Source organism: Podarcis liolepis (assembly GCF_965112155.1).
Source record: "Podarcis liolepis genome assembly, chromosome: 6".
NCBI lineage: Eukaryota > Metazoa > Chordata > Lepidosauria > Squamata > Lacertidae > Podarcis > Podarcis liolepis.
In genome coordinates, this window is record NC_139559.1 from 56,223,451 (window position 1) to 56,245,057 (window position 21,607).

Genomic DNA, 21,607 nt, shown 5'->3' on the forward strand with positions numbered 1-21,607 from the left:
TCTGGTGAATGAGCTTATAAGGTCTCTTTTATATAACCTGGTCAGGTAGAATTGCTTTCTAATGAAAGCTGAGGTACTTAAATAGCCTAGTAATCATACTAGTTTAAAATGGAATGTAGTGCAGAACTTGTAACATAATGCTAATAGCTTAATTACTTGGTTTTTAATACCTCTAAGACTTGAGTATATTTAACTTCGTTTTCATTGGAAATAATGCAAATGCTCACTGAAATACATAAAATGTAAATGAGTTAACTAACATTTAAAATGAATGATGTTTGTAGCATTTTATGTCATTTAAATGCATGTGATAGATAGCTATGATAGAAGCACTGCACGTATTTCACTAGAGGTCACATCATTGTGGAAACAGATGCAGGGAAGTGAAAGTGTGACAGTTTGGATTCTGTTAGGATTCTTCTGTTCCTTAAATATTTTTTGTTAAAGTATGTGTCTTCTAAAATTGCTTCTCTTAAAAGTGAAGGTTGCTTAGCATTTAAAACACCTACGCTATAGCTTTTAAATTGTGAGAATTAAAGACATAATGAATTTCTGTTTGTCTACTTGTCATTTGCAATCATAAAACCTAGAAATTTTAAACACCCCCCCATGTAATTCCTAACAAGGGATCTTGACATAGTGAATTATAGATTTACATGTATCAGTTTATGTGCTTGATGTTCTGTCCAAAGTGTTCCTTTCTAGTTGGCAATAACTTTTTAAGCCTTATATCCATTTTGGAAGGGATGTAGGTGGCGCTGTGGTCTAAACCACTGAGCCTCTTGGGCTTGCCGATCAGAAGATCAGCGGTCCAAATCCCCATGATGGGGTGAGCTCCCGTTGCTTGTTCCCAGTTCCTGCCAATCTAGCAGTTCAAAAGCACACCCAAAGTGCAAGTATTATCTACTTATAAATAGGTACCGCTCTGCGGGAAGGTAAACAGCGTTTCTGTGTGCTCTGGTTTCGGTGTTCTGTTGTAACAGAAGGGGCTTAGTCATGTTGGCCACATGACCTGGAAAAACTGTCTGTGGACAAATGCTGGCTCCCTCGGCCTGTAAAGCGAGATGAGCGCTGCAACCCCAGAATCGTCTGCGGCTGGACTTAAATGTCAGGGGTCCTTTACCTTTACCTTTTTATGCATTTTGGAGGAGGATAAGAGATGCTGTTTAAATGAAGTAGATGAAAAAGCAGGAAAAAAGCAGAGGTGTGGAAATACCCTTTCTTCTTGATTCATCTGTAGTCACAGTCCAGTGTAGATTTTCAGCACAGTCTTGTGTGTGTTTATCATGGGGATATGATCTATTGAACACTGTGAGACTTCTTTCAGAGTAAACACGCATAGGCTTGAACAATTGAGCAGCTCTGGATTGTTGCTTCTATTTCTATTATTTGAGAATTCATTTGTAAGGCCTGGTTTTACAAGGAAACTTCAGTTGGGAGAGTATTGGCTGCTTCACCTTAGTAACAATTTTGCTGTGATGTGGCTTACGTAGCAAAATAGTTAACCTCACAAGAACATAATATTTAGGCTTTAGAATAGTGCCAGGAGACGCCTAGTCCTTGCAGTGAGTTAATCATTTCACTATGCTGACATATATCTGTAGGAATAATATAATGTTCTAGCCTTTTTCATTCTTTAAAGTGTATCTAGGCAGGTTATTCTATGGTTTTGAAATTTGCCCAGATCAATCTTGCAGCTAATGAGGTGCTGTTCTGTGTGTTCTGTAAATATGTTCAAATGTAATGCATTTCTGTTACATAGGGTGTGGATCCTGGATTTGTTCCCAGTGTCCAAGATTTTGATAAAAAACTTACAGAAGCTGATGCTTATCTACAAATTTTGATAGACCAATTGAAGGTATGTTGAACTTGCTATTGTAACAGGACTTTACAATAATCTAGTAAAGATGCACTTTGATTTCTCCCTAACCTCCATGGTATAAATGGGTTATGAAAGATTGTCATCATTGAAGCTCATTGATCCATGTTTTTGTTAAGTAGTTAGATGGGTTTCAGAAATTTAACAGCAGTTCCTGCTAAAAGACTATATCCCTAGGGCAGGCATGTCCAAAGTCCATTTTGGGGGCATAATCCGGCCCGCCAGTCGGTTTAATCCGGCTCCTGTGGTAGTTTATTTCCTGGGGTAAAATCCTAACTAAACTAAAAAACCCTCAACTACTTCAATCCTTACAAAAGGTTAACAAGTTTGGTTGGCCCTTTGGTCGGCCCTCACGGCCCTTCACTTCATCAAATATGGCCCTCTTTGAAAAAATGTTTGAACACCACTGGCTAGGGAGTCTGGATGAAGATTTCAGTATTCAAGTTCTTCATTCCTAACCTGTTCCTTAGAACAGTGAAACTAAGCTAGGAGCAATAAGTAGCTTGAATACAATCTAATTTGTGTCGTGCAATCTTTAAATTGTACAATACTGAATTAAAACTAAAAATCAGGCAAAACCTAAAATTTCCCAGTCATCTATGACACAAGTCAACTGTAGAGACTTGGATCACAAGCATACTTGAAATGGTTTCAGGTTGTTTTTTTTAAACAGTAGTTCCTGTACTGTTTATTATATATATTGGGAGAGGGAGAGAGTAAGTGTTGCCCTTGTGATTTATCCTAGATATGTTTAACATATTTAATATTTGAAATGGGGTAAGTATTTGAGAAGTAAACATATGTGCAAGAGAGGTTCTGTTTTGCATGCCTTGAAGGCTTAAAGCTTATTCAGTCATTTACAGAGTGGTGGCTACCCTGTAACCTTCTAGATGTTGTTGGATTCCAACTGGTACCATCCCTGATCATTGGCCATGCTGGCTGGAACTGAAGGGAATTATCATTGAACTCCATCTGGAGGGGCACAGAGTCTGCATCTCTGCTTTACATGCAGCACATTATTTTGTGTTGTAAAGAAACTGTCTAAAGATCTTTAGCTCAGACATTATATTGACTGGAAACAGATAATTAAGGAGACAGAAGCAACAGAGCGCAGAACAATTTTAAGCACTTTCTTTGGCTTTTAAAAAATGTAATTCTGCAATCATAAAGAAGCCCTCACCCCCTCCAAATAATTTCATGTTTGAGGTAAAGACAAAACATATTTCCTGACTTAGTAGGTGATATTGATTATTATTTTTGTGTGAAATACTGATGATTAAGACCACTAGTAATTTAAACATGTATCTGGTAAGATGGAACCAAATGATCAGCAGACTTTGGATTTTTTAAAAATAAATAAATAAATAAATTGCTATCCTGTTTGCATTTTAAAAGCTTTACTAGCAATGTTTGATACTGTGTGCCTTTTTCTTTTTAGCTCTTTGATGAAAAGCTTCAGAACTGCAAAGATGACGAACAGAGAAAAGCAAGTATACTTTTTATATATTCTTCCTCTCCCTGAAGTTCACTTTTCAGCCTTCCTGTAATTGACTAAAATGCAATTTAAGCACTCCTTTTATATACAGCTGATAACTTACATTCAGCGTTGCTTTATATATATATATATAGAGAGAGAGAGAGAGAGAGAGTGTTGTTGGGACGGAAAACACTTATAATAATAATTGCTAACAGGTCTTCAATTGTTCCATTACAGTGGAATATAATTAAAAAGATGAAAACAAGCTTGGAGAGCCATAGAAAAGGTTTTATCCTTTTATTTCAATAAGTTTCATGCTGCAGTTGTTTTAAATATTTTTTCTCTGTGAGCTTCCTGGAGAAGTCAGTTATTGGAAGTTCAGTTAGCAATGCCTTGTGCCCTACTCACTTTTCATGAACTATTGTACCATTAGCATAGTTCATAGGGCTTAATGAAATAAGTAATGGAAGGATGAAATAAGGAGCATAAGATGACAAGGCGTCTGACTGTTAACCAGAAGGTTGGTGGTTGCAGTGGGTTTGACTAGATGGCCTTTGGGGTCCCTTCCAGCTCTACATTTCTATGATTCTACACATGTCAGGTAAAATTATATATCCAATTCGAATAAAATTAAGTTCACGCTTTAGTCAATTACTGAGAAGTAATTGGGCCTCTCTTTGCAATAACTTCCAGCACTGTTAGAATGATTCTAAACCAACTAGCCATGTGGCTGGCTTTTTGTGTTCTAGAACAGGGTAATTTGCTAACTGTACTTCATATTTTAGATTGTAATCTAGCACTTGGCACTGTCTTATCATTATACAATCTTGCTGCTGGGGTGTGACCTTGTACTTGTTTGGCCTCTAGTCTTAATTTGTTGTAATGGCAGATTAGTGTTGCAACGGATGAGCTGTTTTCTTCCTGATTTGTTGTGGCATTCAGTATTTTAAAGCTGCTTCCTCTCATGCAGAAGGAAGAGGTTCAAGTTACACTCACCCCAAAGTATTTCTGTAAAATCGGCATGATATTATTTATTTATTTATTTATTTATTTATTTATTTATTTATTTATTTGCCTACCCTGCCCCTCTGGGTTGCCCCAGCCATTCCAGGTGGCTAACAACTTCAGTAATGCTAGACATTTTCTGATTAAGCAATAAGGTAGTTATTTCCCCTGACTCAAGACAACTAGCAGCTGCTTCCTGTAGAAATGTAGTTTAAGGAAATGTTACTGGAAACCATGACATCACTTCTCTTTTCCTTTTAATCTTTATGGAAAGCTGTGTCAAAACTGTCACATCTGTAGACCCTGTAGAAAAATAGATGCCACAACAGGACAACACATAATGCTAAGCCAAACAATGACATAGAGTGAACATGCAGGTTCCTAGAGGGGATCACAGCTGCTGCACTCCTACCCTAGTCCTCCTCCTGCTGCTGCACTACCCAGAGCTAAATCATGATTTGGATTAGTGTGTCACTTGTAGTTTTATCTTTCTTCAGACAAACCTGAGCTTTGACCAAAGTTTGTTTTTGGTCTACATGGATGGGGAAAAGGCAGACTTTAGTCTTCACTGTATTGGACAAGTGTGTGGCAGTTTGGAACAAACTATGACAATTAACAATATGAAGAAGAATCACCGCTGTCTGAACAGTTCTGTACTTGCATGATTTCACACACAAGTATAGGAATACAGTGTCTGAACTGATTCAAATGCAAATATATCACTTTCAGTTGGGATAAATGTGGAATGAAGATTAAATTTTCCGGATGAACATGTTTCAGTTGAAGCCGCCTTGTACAGTACTTGCTTTCAAGCTTTCTCTTTAGACTATTTATCTGCAGGGTGGGATGGGAATGTAAACCAAGCATTAATAATCTTTGGTTGTTCAGCAGGGCACGGTTTAACAGTGCATCACATGCTAGAAAAAGCACTACCCTTAAAATTTGCACAACACACCCTTTGCTTAAAGTCGTCTTCTAGTGCTGTTGGGCAACCTTTTTCTAAAGCAAATTGCATTCCTGGTACTCTTTTAATTATCTAGAAATGGTTGCAAAGTGGTCACAGTGTAATAATAGAATATGTCTGCTTTGATTGCAGTAAGGATCCTGTTGTTTTCATTCAGCAGGATCCCAGGTGCAAGAGGCAGCGAAGACATTTTCTCTCGATCTTGGAGAGCTGTTGGAATAGACAGTACTTAGTCCATATAGCTCTGCACAGTGCTGCTTCATATATTAAGCTTATATTTTATGTGAATGTTTTAAATAAACAATAACTAACAAGAAGCAATCTTGAAGATGAATAACTTCACATTGCTAAAGACCTTGCTTTTCTTTTCTTTTCCTCAGAAGATTGAAGACCTCAAAGAAACAACCAGTGTAAGTATGTGTTTAATCATTACATATTTTAAAGCAACTTAAGGGCTTGGCTTGGATCTGTGTTAAATTCCTCTTTAGCTACTTCCTCTGCTGACAGGCATTTAGAATGTAATGGTGGGAGATCAGTTGCTCCCCAATCTCCCAAGTGGCCTGCTGGCAAATGCAGAGAACCTGCTTCTCCTTATGCCACCTGATTAGAGGAGGGGGAATGGATTGTACCATATGTTCAGGAGGGAGGGGTCATCCTCTCACTTCTGTGGTCCAAATGATCTTCATATTTGTCTTTTGATGGAAATGGAGATTGAGATTGTGCCCTACAATTATGTTCTGTGTTTATATTAAATAGAAAATATAGTAGTGTTTTAGAATATTTTTATGCTCTATGGTAACCTGCTTAACAGTCAGGTCTTTGAAAGCATGACACAAAATAACTTGACACATTTACTAGTCCTGTTGCTTTTTGGAGTGTATATTTTATTGTATTTTCATAACTTAATGATAAAATCTGAGCAACAAAAGCAGCTCTAATCTTTCTGTTGTGAAGGTATTGTTTAGGTATTGTCAACCTGGTGCCCTCCAGATATTTTGAGCTACAGCTCCCATTATCCCAGGGGATTGGGACCAGTGAAAGCTTTTGTCCAAAACCTTTGTAGGGCACCGGTGGCTAGGCCGGTTTAGACAATATCTTGCTTGCGCAATAACCTGCAGGATGTCAGTTAACTTTAAAGTTAACTGCCCTTAGAACAAGAAGTAGCTTCTTTCACCCATCAAATGTTCTTTCCCTGTGTGGCTTTAGCTGTATAAATTGGGGAAATAATGATCCATTAAAACTATTAGCAAAATAGTTACTGATTTTCTCCACCCTGTTCACTCATTCAAGTGCAGAAATGTTATCATAAATGAATTCTTACAAGATATCTATGGCAAATAAGTACTAAACTGATAATGAACATACTAACCAAAGGAAGTACTTTGCTTCCTTAACACTCTATTCTAAGCAGTAAAAGTTTTGTAGAAATACTAACATGTTTATTTTTGCCCTCTTTAGAGCATGGTTGAATCAATAAAACACTGCATTGTGTTGCTGCAGATTGCTAAAGTAAGTATCTCTGATGGAAAATACAATAAAAAGTGTTTGCAGTATAATGTTGTTTTCTGGAAGAAATCGTTCTGTGCTATTATATTGTAGAGGCATTGAACCATCAAAGTTAATAAGAATTGGAAGGTATAGATATATGTACATTTATATGACTTGATTATTTCCCCTCCTGTTGCATTCTGTAGGTAGATTGATAAATACTGTAAGTAGATTGCCAGGGGTATATGAATGTACATTGTATAAGTTATACAATGCATACAATGGCATACTCAATGCTGTGCCATTCTTCATATTAAAGTGGTGATTATACTGACCTATTGATCCTGACAAAGTGGTGTTTACCATAATCTCAAATGTTGTGACTGTGCTCTTCATGCTTTGTTTGAGCATACATAAAAACAGATTCTTTATGTCAGTGCCTACATTGGTTTAATTACTTTTGGTGTTTTAAACATTCACAAGCAACTATTTTGTGGAAGCCCCCAAGTTGGAAGTATGGCAAAACAAATGTTTAAAAAAACACTCTGCTAGGTTGTACATGAACAGTATAAATAACAGAATTATAGTCTATTAAAGATTGATCTTGAAATTTGATGGTTCTTGTGCCTTCAAAAACTCATCTTGAATATCAGTGTCTGATAATTGAGTTAAAACATGTTCCTCCTTTAACAATGGGCCTTGGATAGAGAATTGATAAAATGGAGCAATTGTTGGCATGAAAAGATATTGCATATGTATGGTTAAAGCCCTTACTCACCAAATCGTTTGCATGTACTAATCCACTCTAAAATTTTGGATTTATTCTCTAATCTTAATAGGCCTAATAATTCCTAACCTATAGCACTGAAGTTCCTTCCATATCAGAAGTGAAAAACCCACTAAGTTTTTCTGGGCATCTTAAAATCCTAATCGTAAACTGGATTATGGAACTTTTATACATGATCAAAGAAGGTGAGACCCAGTTCGCTTGTGCTGTAGTACAACATTGTAACAGGTTTCTCCAAAGAGAGCTATGTTTGTATATAGCTCCCATTCATAATGAACTAACAAGGTGGAGAAGAGGGTGAGACTTGCTTGTGGTGTAAGGATACTTTTTGCTCATTTTCTTCTGTGAAAACATGGAAGATATGCATGCCTCACTGCTGAAGAGAGAGGGTACCACCTGCAAAACTGAAGATACGCATAAATAAAACAAAGTTTCTGGAGTAACAAAAGAATGTACAAGTGTTGCTAGCACTTAAAAACTTCAGGAATAGCCTGGAAGAAATCTTTGGCATATGCCGCTGTCTGGTGAACCTTTGTGACATGAAGACAAGCACATTCTACACTGCACACAACTTAAAATATTCCTGCATTGCAAGGGGTTGGACTGAATGACCCTTGCGGGCCCTTCCAACTCTACCATTCTATGAATTTATATTCTAAAATGTTATTTTGGTGAAGAAACAGAACACCTTCAGTGCTGTTTGTTGCCCATATATCTCTGGCCAAGCTGGCCAATCTACGAAAGAAAAACAAATGAGGGAAAGGTTGTAGTTTAGTGATGGAACCCATGCTTTGCATGTTTGATTTCAAATTCAGTCCTTGGCATCTGCAGCTGAAGGACCTCTAGTCATAGGAAAGTCAGGAAATATCTCTGTTGGCGTCCTCAGGGAAGTCATTGCTGGTCAGGGTAGGCAGTTCTGGGTCAGATAAACTGTTGATCTGCCTTGAAATAAGTTGGATTTATAAACATTCTGTTCAGAATTTTGAATGGGCAGTTGCACAAGATTGTAAAATGCATCTATTAATAATGTATCTGATGCTTAGGCTTTTCTCCTTTGATGTCCAAATTTCCCCATACACGTGCCAGTTAAGAAAGCTTCCATAGAAAGTGCAAAAGGAAAGATGGGGGAAGAGAATATTTGAGTCATTCATCCACAAAAGAGACCTTTGCTGCTGCTGCTCTCTCTCCATAACCCATTTGTTATAATGTTTAGTGCACCCTTATCCCAGTTTTGTTCTTGGAACATACCTTGCCTTGCAAACCTATGCAAACCTGAGGCAGACGGTACTGAAGGCTTCTGATCTGGCAGAATTTTGGGAGGCTTCTTTTGCTAATTCTGTCTTTCCCTTTAACCCCAATCCAGTGTCCCACATCATTCTGAGGGTTCTGGGGGCTGTAGCAGAAGGGGGGAGAGTTGGCAGAAGTTGTTCCCTTACCACCAACAGTAGGAGCATCCCCTGAGTGAAACGCCACTCGAGATACTCCTGCCTGCAGCCGTAAAGTCTGGATCCAGCCCAGTATCCCAGCATTAAGATAGGGATAGGGAACTTTTTGCAGCTTGTGCCACATTCCCTAATAAGCCTGCTTCCATAAGATGCATATCAGAGGTAAAGGAGGTATGGGAAGAGGCAAATGTGAGTAGAGACACTCACCTTTTATAGGCCTCCTAGCCACACGATAGGCAAAGGTTTCTATATACGCATCCCTCCACTTCCAGTCAGATGAGTGAGAGGCAGTATCCCAATTCAAGTACTCTGTTGAGGCTTTGGAGCAATGCCGGTTTGTATTGTATGGAAAGGGGGCATTGCATGGGTAGAGTCCTGTGGGCCAGATAAAGAGATGGCGTTCCTACTAACATAGAATTGTTCATAACTCCCTGCCAGCCTTATGTCTTCTCAATCCATTTATAATATTTTAAAACCATCAAGATAAAAACTGATGTTTGAGGCCCTCATCTATTCCCTCCTAGCTCTAAAATAGTGCCATGCTTTGAGCAGCATTTTCTTGAAATAATTAGGAATTCAGCTCCTGCAAACCCACAATAGGTTCCATGGGAAATGTGCAAGAGAAATCAAAGTAGCTAGGTTTTTTTCTGACTCAAGTTATAAGACCTTGGTTGACTTGGAATAATGGACGTTGTATGATTATGCTTTAAGGTTGAGAAAACATAAAGCTACCTTTGTTTTTGTAGCAGCTTTATTTTAGCAAAATGCAAGCCTTTTCCTGTCCCTGGTCCACACAAAAAAAGAGCGTAGCGCACGATCAGTGTGCATTTAATATCTGTGTGTGCGTGTTTCAATGAATATTTGGGATTAGTGTAATTGCCTTTTTCATTACATGATTATGCATTGGATCTTCTTTCCATTCTGTGGATTCTGCAATGGATGATTGGCTGTACTCCACCACAGAGTTTGTATATTATGTTAATGACTTTAATTAAGTTTTCAACATTAAAAATTTCATATATTCTTTTAGAATAATCTGATTAGGAACTCTCATCTCTCAAGTATATGCATATGCCACAGATTAGGAGATATGATAGCCATCTGCAATTATCTTAAGGGCTGTCACATGGAAGAGGGAGTCTGCTTGTTTTCTCCTGCTCTGGAGGATAGGACTCAAGTTGCAAGAAAGTTTTTCCAATTAAACATTTGGAAAAACTTTCTGACAGTAAGAGTTGTTCAGCATTGGAACAGACTCCCACAAGAAGTGGTGGACACTCTTTCCTTGGAGGTTTTTTAACAGAGGTTGGATGGCCATCTGTCATGGATGCTTTAGCTGAAATTCCTGCATTGCAGGGGATTGAACTAGATGGCCCTTGGGGTCCCTTCCAACTCTATGATTCTGTGTTTAAGTATTAAATAAAATGCTAATATTCATCATTTAATTACAGTCCCAATAAAGTTGTTAATGCATGTTATGATTGGTTCCCAGCATTCTTCTGTTCCCGTATAGTCTTCAGTATGGCTTTTGATATACTGGCAGTTTTATTCAACATCACCTCCATTGTTTAGAGCTGCTTCTGTATCCAGCTCTGTCCCTGGAGGCCCAGGTTTCATCCGTGGCTAGAAGAGTCTTTTACCAGCTGTGACTGGTGCTACAGCTATGGCTGTTCTGGACCACCAGAGCTTGACCACGGTAGTTCAGCCACTGGTGACTTCAAGATTGGATGGCTTCAGTACACTCTGTGTGGGGTTTCCCTTGTGCTTAATCCAAAAGCCTACAGTTCGTGAGGAATGTTGCACCACGGTTGCTGCCAGGACAGACCCTCTCAGCATGTAACATCTCTACTCAGAGATCTGCACTGGTTGCCGGTTTGCTACCAGGCCAAGTTCAAGGTGTTACTGTTAGTATGTAAAGCCTTTAGCAACTTGGTACCACTTTACTTGCAGCTTCATCTTGCCCCATGTGTGCCCACTCAGCTGCTTTGATCCCCAGAACTGGCACTGTTAAAGGTGCCACATAATATGCAATCTTCTAGTGTGGGAGCAGTTATACTTTGGGACTCGCTGCCTAGTGACATCAGGCAAGTAGGTCCCTTCACTGTGCTCTTTTGGTACCTACTCGATGATGAAATTTTTGAAGTAATTTCCAGCTGATATTTCTGGTTGGCACTTCCTCAGTTAAACCATGTTCAATCCCTCCCCCAACCATGAAGCTTACCGGGTGACCTTTGGCCAATGGTGCCTACTCAGCCCAACAGGGTTCAGCCCATGAAACTAATACGGGGTGGGAAAAGACAACTGTGGACTCCACCCTGAGTTCATTGGAAGAAGGGTAGGATAATTTTGTTTTGTCTGGTTCATTGTTTGTATCGAGGAGAATCCTAGACTTCATAAAAGGAAAATCTGCTAAACGTTGGTGTACTCTGGTTAACTATGGATTATTTGTACTGTATAGGGAGATGCAGTTTGAATGTAAGATGAATTACAGTTCATTCACAGCTAAGGTATAGCTGAGGAGTAGGATGGAACCTTGCACCTGAAAGAAGGGAAAATACATGATCCTACAGCCTATACCTAATCCCTTAACCATTTTTGAAGGGTTGGCTAGCATTATACTTACTCTAGACCACAGAGATAAAACCTGTGGTAGGAGAAAGCATACACCTGTGAGGGGTTTATTTAACTGGTACTGAGGTGTTTAGTCATGGCCAAATAAACCCTTTGCTATCGTGCTTTTCTTTTAAGTGACTTGTAATTTTTTCCAGGTGATAGTTTCCAAAACATCAAGGAGCATGTCACAGAAATACCTTGCATGTCACAGAAATATCTTGCAAGTGTCTAAGCATTTGTGCAGGCCTCTTCATGATACTTGGCAATAAATAGAACTAGTAGATACATAGCAGCATGCCTCTTCAGTGTTATATTCATCTGACAGAAAGCGCTTTTCAGTATTGATATGTTAGCCTTTATTATCTTCAGATGATAGCAAACGTATCTAGTTATTGTAAGAAGATACCAATGGCTTATAAAGTGCAAGGTTTCTAATGGTTAATCGGTTTCTTTTTCTTCAGAGACATTTCACTTTCAGAGCATCTAGTAAAAAATTCTGGAGAGAAACAATTATTCTCATATAAGCAAAGTCATGGCATCTAGTAAAAAAATTGATATGTTAATATTTGTAACATTTTTCCTTAAGGACCAAAGTAATGAGGAGAAGCACGCAGATGGACTTATAGTAAGTTTAAATCTAATCTTTCAATCTCCCTTTATTTCGGCAGAACGTTAAAGCTGCAGTCATGTGGCCACAGGGGCTTGAACTTCCATTCAATTTTGACATTCTTTTTCTTAGTCACATCTTCTGGTGTCTCCTCAATATGTTGTCACTTTCCTTAAGCTTCAAAAATCACAATTAAGAATATTAAATTCCAGCTTCGCTTTTATCACCACTATTTCTTATTAATGAAGTAAATTTAAACCCGCAATGGGGAAAAACTGGGATGATAACTTGGTCACTCTTCTTGTACCTGAAATGCACGTGCTTTCAGAATAACATTTCTTTATAATACTGCTTTTGAAATACATGCTAGAAGTTTCTGTCACGTTGCTTTGTTGTATATACTTCATGTAACTTTACTTCTGTCTTCCATTTGTATACATTTTCCTGACTTCTGAGTGTTTGTAAATTGGTAGGAACTTACATTGGCATTTTAGCTTAAACAAGAGCAGAACAGTTATGTGAAGTAGCTTGTTTTTCTTATTTTCTAGTTGACCCTACATTTTAATAACTAGTTGGGACCTTTCTTCATGGCCCATTTCCCTCGTTGCTGAAACTTAAAAACACATTTTAAGACCCTTAGAACTACAGGAAACAAAGTAGTGTTGGACCCCATGAGACACGAGTGTAACTGCAGTCTGGTAGGGTAAGTGTAGGTCTATTTCTAAGAAAATCCTCATCATGCCATAAAGTTGGGAATATAAAGTACCTTCTATATATTGTATATGATATCACTAGTGAATCACAAGACAGTCACAGTGAGAATTCCCCTATAAATAAAGAAAAGTTGGTGAACTAGTTTGCAAAGTTTAAGGATAGCCTCTTAACTGTATGAGTTCATGTGCATTTATTAATGGTCTCAAAGGAGATTCTGTCTTATAAAAGTGGAAATTCAAAGCAAGTTCTTCCTTTCTGCTACAACAAGTTTGAAAATAAGATGTGGGTGCATAGCATCAAATCAATAGATTATAAATAACTTCTAAACACTGCAGCATTCTGGGAGCAATGGAGAATGCAGTTTTAAGAGGAATAGTAATTACTCAGGAATGGCAGATCTGCAGTTAAGGAACTCGATTGCCAAGATTTCTTGTGATGAGCATAATAAACGAGGCCTTGGTCCGCTTGAGTTTTCAATATAAACAGTACTGAGCTCCTACCAGTTCTCAAACTTACCTGTACTGTATTACAATTCAAAATATTTCCGGTCATGTTTATCTGTTTTTGCTTGAACCCTTAGATACACAATGTATTAATCTTCTACTTTTCTAGTGTTTTAATTGGTGTTGCTTATAGATTAATAGGAGGCTGGCTGTGAAGACTGGATGTTGAAACTTTGCAGAGTTTATAATTAAATGAAAGCTTTTCAAACACATGGAACACAAGATGTTATTTCCAATAAGCTTGAAATCAACATAGCATAACACACCTTTTAAAAATAACACTGAAGAGCCTGTAGAAAGGATTGAATGTCCTTAACATGAACAAGTTATTCCTAAAACATCAACATTGAATGATCCAGTTTTATTTAGTTTACCTGAAGAAAACATTTGACTTGAAATCCTAGAAGCCTTAATTTATTTAAGCCATTAATAGATTATCAATATATCTCGAAGCAGTTTACATAAGAAAAAAATCCAGGTACAATAAACGCAACAACTTTAGAGAGAAGAAAATCCAAGTACTATATATAAATATACAGTACATCATAATATCCAAAGATGTAACAGTCATCAATATAAAATGCTGAAAAAGACTTGTTAAACTTTGCATTTGTAGGCTTGATTTAGCTATCTTTTCTGTTTGTACAGATTCTGCTTCTAAACCATTTAGGGCACTGAAGATAATAGCTGGCACATTGACTTGAAACTTGATGCAAATTGGTAATCAGCGAAGTTGGTAGAGGATAGGTGCAATGTGATCTAAAATGGACAGCTCCCATCAGAACCCTCACTGTTGCATTTCTGACCAATTGAAGCTCCCAGTTGTCTCAAGGGGCAGTGCTATGTAAATCAAATTCCAATAATCTAACATGTAAGTTGAAAAGCTATAATGCTGTTTGAGGAGTTCAACTCTATCCAAAACAAGCCGAATATCTGGTCCGTTGTCCTTAAAACTCCAGCCAATAGTACTTCTAACTTGTCTGAAATAACTTTCAGATGAGTATATTGTAATTTAAAATGCATTAAGAGTATCTATGTTTTAAAAACATACCGTGATATTTGCAGGGTTGAATTAGCTTGATTTTTTTTCAATATGAAAGCCTCCTAATCATCTATTGTAGTTCTAATTTTGAAAACTTGTTTCCTGATTGTACTCATAGTAAAATACATGATTCTTTAGTTCTGTAACAATCTGACTAGTCTTTTCCCCTCAAGTATGTAGTACAAATCCTCTAGTGTACCAATATAATCATAATGTAATAAGGAACTGAGGTGAATGAAATTGAAATGCCTGAAAATGAATATTTTGGTGTCATCACTTCAGATGTCTGAAAGTCTGTCAATGTTCTCTGTTGAATTATCACCAGGTTTTGATAATGTCTTTCAAAACCTTGACTAGATTTGACGACTATGGAATCAACGCCTTTGTATTGGCATTACGTAGTGTTTGGTACAAGGACTGAGGAATTAGTATTCCAGAATTTCCCAGTTCTTTGTCCCAACTGTTTCGTCCTTACTGCTGTTCTTCAGGCACACCATTCACAAATACTCTTCTGAGATTAATTAGAGATAGTATTTATTAGAGTGGGAGGAGAGGACCAAGATTTCTCCTTTGCTATGGGGAAAAATATTAGTAACTAACCGTGCTCGTAATTATACCTAATGCCATGGTAGTTAGCCATCAAACACATTCTCTCAACTGGCATGATTTTTGTGTTAGTAGAATTAATAATACTGACTTTTAAACACAACTCATTTTGACACTGAACAGTAAAGCATTATTTTGAAAGATCCATAAAAGTCTTTAGAATAGGAGTGGGCAAGCTGTGACCCTCCATATGTTGTTGACCTCAAATTTCCATCAGCCCTCACCATTGGCCATGTTAGGCAGGATAGATGGGAGTTGGAGTCCAACAACTGGAGGGCCACCACTTCCCCACCCCTGCTTTAGTACAGTGAGGATCTGGGCAAAATATCAAGGCGAAATATATCAAGGCGATCATTCCAGTATGTTGGAAGTTAGAGGCATAACAAACATTCATCTTTGACAGCAGATTCTATTGTATAAAGTCAGTTTCCAAACAACCTCAGTGCATTTAAAATTAGAGTCAAATGCTATTTTATAATAGTTTAAAATGATAATGATCAAAATAATTTTTAATTAATTTCATTTACTGACAGCAATTTGGCCTTGTCCAGTATTTAGGGTGGTATACAATACTGTTCATCCACTAATGAAAGGAATCCAGCCACAGAATAGGAGAGGGAGGCAACATTTGGAGATTCTCTATCCACCCACGTTGCCTCTAAATCTGCTCTGGAGGGTCCCCCCATCCCCCAGAACAGATTTAGAAGGCTGGGGGGGGGGAGGGAGATTGCTGAAGATTGTCTCGCTTCCCATTCCACTGGCAGATTCCATCCATCAGTGGATTGATTGCATTTGATGCCCTCCTTTACTGTTGCTTAAATTTATTGTGCTGCATAGATTTAAAGCTGTTCCATATCTAGTTCTTCCTCCACAGGAAGCTAATTCCAAAGTTTAGCCATTGCCATTTTAAAAGCAGGAAGAGATTACTTGCTGCAAGAAGCATTTCTTGCCCCTGAAGTTACCGTATTTCTCAAGTTCTGAGTTGTTCCCATATATTATCACAACAGTCCTTCAATGTGTGTGCAGAAAACCAGCTAACACTCTTGCTAATCATTTGCAAAGGAAAAACTTATCTGCTTGTACTACCCTCAAATGTTCCCCTTCTCTTCATCTCTTCAAGGACTCCTCATTATTATTTTTGTTGCTGTCCTACTTTTCCAGAAAGAAGCTCACGTTCGGTTTAGTCTGTGTCTAATCTTCTTAGTTACTGTTTTTCTAGGTTTATCTTTCTTTGATATGAAATCTTGTACAATATCTGGATTTAAATGAATCTTATCAGATTGTGTTGTCTGCCGAGTTTTCAGGTTGCTGACTGCTCTAGCCTTACCTTGTTTTCTTTCTGACCGTGTGCTCTGCAAATGGCGGGATTGTTTTAGGTTTAGTTTTTAAATATCAGTAAAGGTGACCCACACATTTAGAACTCTGCTGACAGAGTTTGAACAAAATGAAAAGTCAGCTGTTTCCCAAAGGCATCACTTGCAGTTTGTTTAGTATGGTGGATCTTTGCATGCCTTCACTTGTACCACATAACATGTGACCAGAGCCCCACATCCGTACCCATCATATACCCAACTACCTTCATTTTTCTACTCTTTGAAGCAGATCTATCCTAGTAGATGTTACATGTATAATGAGGGCACATATGATAGGGTTGCCATATTCCAAAAAGTGAAAATCCAGACAAAAAAGTTGTTAAGCTTTTTTTTTGTTTTTGCTGAAGCTGCGTTGTTCTCCCCCACCCCCAAATCTAAATAAACAGAGAGGCCTTTAGCTCTTTTTAATGAAATTTGCCAAAATCTCCCATTTCCAACATGGGCTGCCATATGTCTGGATTTCCCCAGACATTCCAGCAATTTCTGCCCAGGCGCTGTTTAATAGGGCCGAATACCAGCTATGTCTGGGAAATTCTGGATTTGTGGCAACCCTAACATATGAATACCGAGCCCGCCATATACTGGAAATTTTCAGTTTCATCAGTTTTTCAACTTGCTGAAAGTATTATAGTCTTTTCCCCTTTAAAATAGTGACAGTTGATGCACTATGTTAATTTCCTGTCCTGATCAAAGTGACATCAGTCCTGCATCAGAATCTGGCAAGTGTGGTAGTGTGTGAAGAGGTCTTAAGGGGTATTATTATTAAAGGGACAATTGCTTTTCTGAAAAAGAAAATTGAAGGTGGAAAGATAAACGGAACTGTGTCTCAACGTAAAATGAACTAGTGTGAAACAAGATCAGACAATGCATTATGCTTTCCCTCAAACTGCAAAGGAGCAGAATGAAATCTCTGAGTCATAAAACATATTCATAGTGACTCCTGTTCAAGATTCTTGACAAATTCTTATGGCACCATGTTCAGTAGTACTTCTGGAATGGTTGAGTATCTTTTCTGAAAGCAGGAGTAAACCACAATCTCTAGATTGTCTGTCATCTTTTAGGGTTGCTATCACATCAGTACGTTAAAAATTAAAGCTGGGACTCCTGGGTTTTATGATAAGAGTATTTATATTTACACTTAACTAAATTCACTTTCAACTTGCTACTACTATTCTGTACAGACCACTAATGCTTGGAGAACATTTGCTGTAGTTCTGTCACTTTGCATTTCTCTCAGGAATTTGCTATTGCATTAAGAAAGTTCCTGCACGGAGCACACACTGCTGTGGTTCTCAAAAAAGGTTTAATTTGTTTTTTGTGTCGTAGAGCACTATTAATCCTGTTGATGCAATATATCAACCTAGTCTATTGGAATCTTCAGTGATCAGCACAATGCCTACCCAAACTGTCTTACCTTCAGGTATAGTATTTGTAAACTACTTGTGGAAATGTTTGTTTCTGAAACTTATGAAAATTTAATGTTTAGTATTAATAGTAGATACCCTGTTTCCGCTCAAATGTGATTTATTTTATATGCACTTTCTCCCACTCCCCCCGCATCCCTTTATTTCTTACATACATGCATAAAAATGTTAGGCTGCTGCCACACCAATTCCAGCATGATGAACAGCATGCAGACAGGCTAGCAGTGTGGGTGGCAGGCGACCCAAGGAAGCTGTTTAATGAGGGAGGGAGATGCTTCACGAAGCAGTTTGGCTAAGCACCACCCCTTTAAAAGAGGATGGGGCTTGGGGCAAGCGGTGAAGGGATAGTTGAAGTGTAAAGGGAGGAGGGTTTTGTCAGGGGTGGGGGAGGGGGAGTTGGCAGGTACGTGGGGTTGTTGAGTGGAGCTGGCAAGGACAACCACCCCAGTAGAATGCATATACAGTGGTACCTTGGTTCTCAAACTTAGTCCGACCCCCGAAACGGTTCGGAAACCAAGGCATGGCTTCCGATTGGCTGCAGGAGTTTCCTGCACTCAAATTGGAAGCCGTGTCGGACGTTCGGCTTCCGAAAAACGTTCGCAAACCGGAACACTCACTTCCAGGTTTGCAGTGTTCGGGAAGCAAGGTACCACTGTATTCGCTGAATGTGGTTGCATAAAGGACGTAGCTTATAAGCTATTTGTGCTGTGCTGTTGCTTTGGAAAGGAGCTAACTTTATTCTCTCGCTGAAGTATATTTGACTCTTTCCTCTTGTACTCAGATTAAATGATTTCTTTTTACAAGCGGTGTTTTTATAATCAGTTCACATAGTAGTGTGTTTGCATTCCCTATCTTCATTGCCTGTTCTTTGCATTAAAGATACTCAACTAAACTAGAAAATGTGGTAGAGCAGTGAGCTTTCATCTTCCCACACGGAGAGTAGAACAGCAGAATACATTCTGTGCCTAGGATGATACCATGAATACGTCAGGATTTTTGCTTACACCATTTCACTTGTCACTTTGTAATAACTTTTAGAACCAACCCAGCTTTGCAAATCAGAGCAGCGACCTTCATCCTTGGCAGTTGGACCAGTTGTAGCATTAATTGGAAGTCACCAGACTCCAACACCAAATAGTACAGGTATAGCACAAATGCTTATCTTGTTTCAAAATACACTGCCACAGTTTGGTGGGAGTGGGGCGCCCGTGGACCTCCAGATGTTGCTGGAATACAACCCCCATCCTTTCTGACCATTGGCTGTTCTCTCTGGAACAGATGGGTGTTGTAGTACCGCAACATCAGGATTTGAATGGTACCCCTTTTCATGATGCACATGCTTTATTGGTGATTTCATAGGCTCCCAGTATTTCCAAGTGGATGGAATAAAACCCTGGTGATGTTCTAGACCAAAGTGGCTAACCTGGTGCCCTCCAGACATTGCTGGACTCGAACTCCTCTCCGCCCCAACCTGCAACAATCAGTAATGCTGGTTGGTGTGTGCTGGTTGGGAGAGACATGCCTTACATCCAATCACCTCAGTTACAGGTCTCTTCCATTCCTTTGACTGTTGTCGTTACTTTTTAAAAGATACTATGTTTAGATCTATTTATAAATCATTATTGATCTTGAACTTCATGAGCTAATAAAAGTTCAGCTATTTATGTTTTGTTTGAAAACAACAAACTGGGGTTTTTACATTTATATGCATAATCGTTACAGGAAGTGGCCAGTCAGCACCTAGCAGCAGTTTAACTTCTCCGAGCCATGCCAATATTTCTCCAAATACAGTTCCAGATTTCTCTTACTCCAGCAGTGAAGATGAATTTTATGATGCTGATGAATTCTATCAAAGCAGCTCATCCCCAAAGAGATGTTTGGAGTAAGTAATGGGAAGCCTACGAACACTATTTTCCCTTGAGAACTGTCAAAGTCGGCACATATACTGAACACATTCCATGCATGTAGCAGAAATCATTAGGACAGTGGTCAGTGCTCAGTGATGTCCTTCTGCTTGCACAACAGGACTTATGGTTTCTTACCTCACTCCTGCAGCTGCCTCTGTGCCCTCAAAATCTGTTCCACAGGATCCACAGACCCTCCGGAGCAGATTTTAAGAGGGTGCAGGGGAGCGAGAAAGGAAAGATAAGCTTCATTGTACAAGTGGGCAACAGATCAAACTGTGTTGGATCTAACCCAGGATTTTTACTCCACTTTCTCACTTTCTTAAAAATACAAATTAAGAACAATTCTGATTTTTTAAATTCATACTGTGAATGAAGCAACTATAATGTGCCAACATTATGCCCTGCGTGGATATGAAAATTGCACAATTTCTTATACAAGCTAATGGAAATTGACGTTTTATTCATGAGCTGCTGTGTGGTGCACAGAGGTGTTCCTCAGTTCATAGACTTCAGCCATCAACTAAGTAGTGAGTTGCCTATAGCCATCTAGCCTTTAAACTCTGCTAAATCTGACCCACCATATACAGGCCTAATTTGGCCTGGCGGGTGTCCTAATTTGCTCAACAGCGACAGTTTCTCCCACCCCTGATGTCAAATGTAATGGCAGGCAAAAACAAAGCTGCAAAGGAACCAATTAAGAGTGCTCCTGGCAGGCAGAGTTTTAATTTGGTGCCCTTTAAATTTGGTGACAAATACAGGCTTCACAGGGATTGGTTCCACTTGGGAACTCCTGAGGGCGGTCCCTGCCAAAAGTAGGGGTTTCTATCAGCACTAAGTACAACTCCCACTGCAGGTATTTTCCTTGTAAGGAAAGAATCAGTGCACTTTGAGTGTGCTCCAGTTTTTTTCCTTTGTAGTTGGGCCACTATGATGTCAGGCAGTTGACCTGCCTGTCAAAGTGACCAACAACATAGAGTAATGGCCGGTAAATTCTGATAATATATGTAAAGAACTTTTATTTATAAGTTAAGGAAGTGGAAGGCTGCTGAACACAACAGAGGTTTCCTTTTTTACCCACTGCAGCCCCCTGTGTTCCCTGAAAAGCCTCTCTTGTGGGTCAGCAGACTCTTGGAGGCTTAACCTCTGGCTACAATCCTTAAACCTTTTAAAATGCTAAATGAAAGTGAACTATTGGCCTTCCTTTGGTCTCTTTTCCATACCTTAAAGCTGCTCTTTATCTGCCCTGGAATTTAGTGTTTCTCAGCCATTCCCCAAGTGTGGGAGTTCTTCACATCCTTATTGTGTTTGTAATGGTCTAAAATGCTTTGTATCTTTCTTTAGCTCTTCAGGGCCTGGGGCAATCCTAACTCGTAGCAGCACAGGAAGTAGTATGAAGCGCCCAGACACAACAGAGTCCCTCAACTCTTCCATGTCTAATGGGACAAATGATGCTGGTAAGAGAAGTCCGCAAACCATCCAGGACCCCAACAGCGCTTTGCTACAAATTGCAGCATGTATAGATACTACAAAAGACTCCTTTTTCTTCTCTATGCTAAGTAGCGAGGATAAATTAATCTTTATCTGCATGCTTGCTTTCAATATCTCTGCTATTGTTAAGGCGAAAAAACAATGTTTGCCTATCTTGGCGTATTTGATAAGGTGTGGGAAACCTTCCCCCACTTGGGCTGACAGTGGGGGGGGGGGCCCAGAGCCCTTGTTTTCTCTCCCTCTTTTTGCCACCTTCTTCCTCATTTTCTCTCACACACATGAAATTAA

General features: G+C 38.9%; 1 protein-coding gene across 10 annotated transcripts in view; it reads left to right on the forward strand.

The window, feature by feature from the left end:
* Positions 1-21,607, forward strand: part of OSBPL9 (oxysterol binding protein like 9) — a 61,092-nt gene that overhangs the window by 31,857 nt on the left and 7,628 nt on the right. For 3 of the 10 annotated variants that reach the window (XM_083509566.1, XM_083509574.1, XM_083509571.1), the window contains 9 exons: positions 1,763-1,858; positions 3,318-3,365; positions 5,706-5,735; positions 6,784-6,834; positions 12,242-12,280; positions 17,827-17,920; positions 18,963-19,067; positions 19,647-19,806; positions 21,173-21,285. In XM_083509566.1, coding sequence (XP_083365692.1) covers positions 1,763-1,858; positions 3,318-3,365; positions 5,706-5,735; positions 6,784-6,834; positions 12,242-12,280; positions 17,827-17,920; positions 18,963-19,067; positions 19,647-19,806; positions 21,173-21,285 — 736 coding nt within the window. The remainder of the gene's footprint in view (positions 1-1,762; positions 1,859-3,317; positions 3,366-5,705; positions 5,736-6,783; positions 6,835-12,241; positions 12,281-17,826; positions 17,921-18,962; positions 19,068-19,646; positions 19,807-21,172; positions 21,286-21,607) is intronic. The other 7 variants (XM_083509568.1, XM_083509575.1, XM_083509572.1 and 4 more) reach the window with 3 other exon arrangements.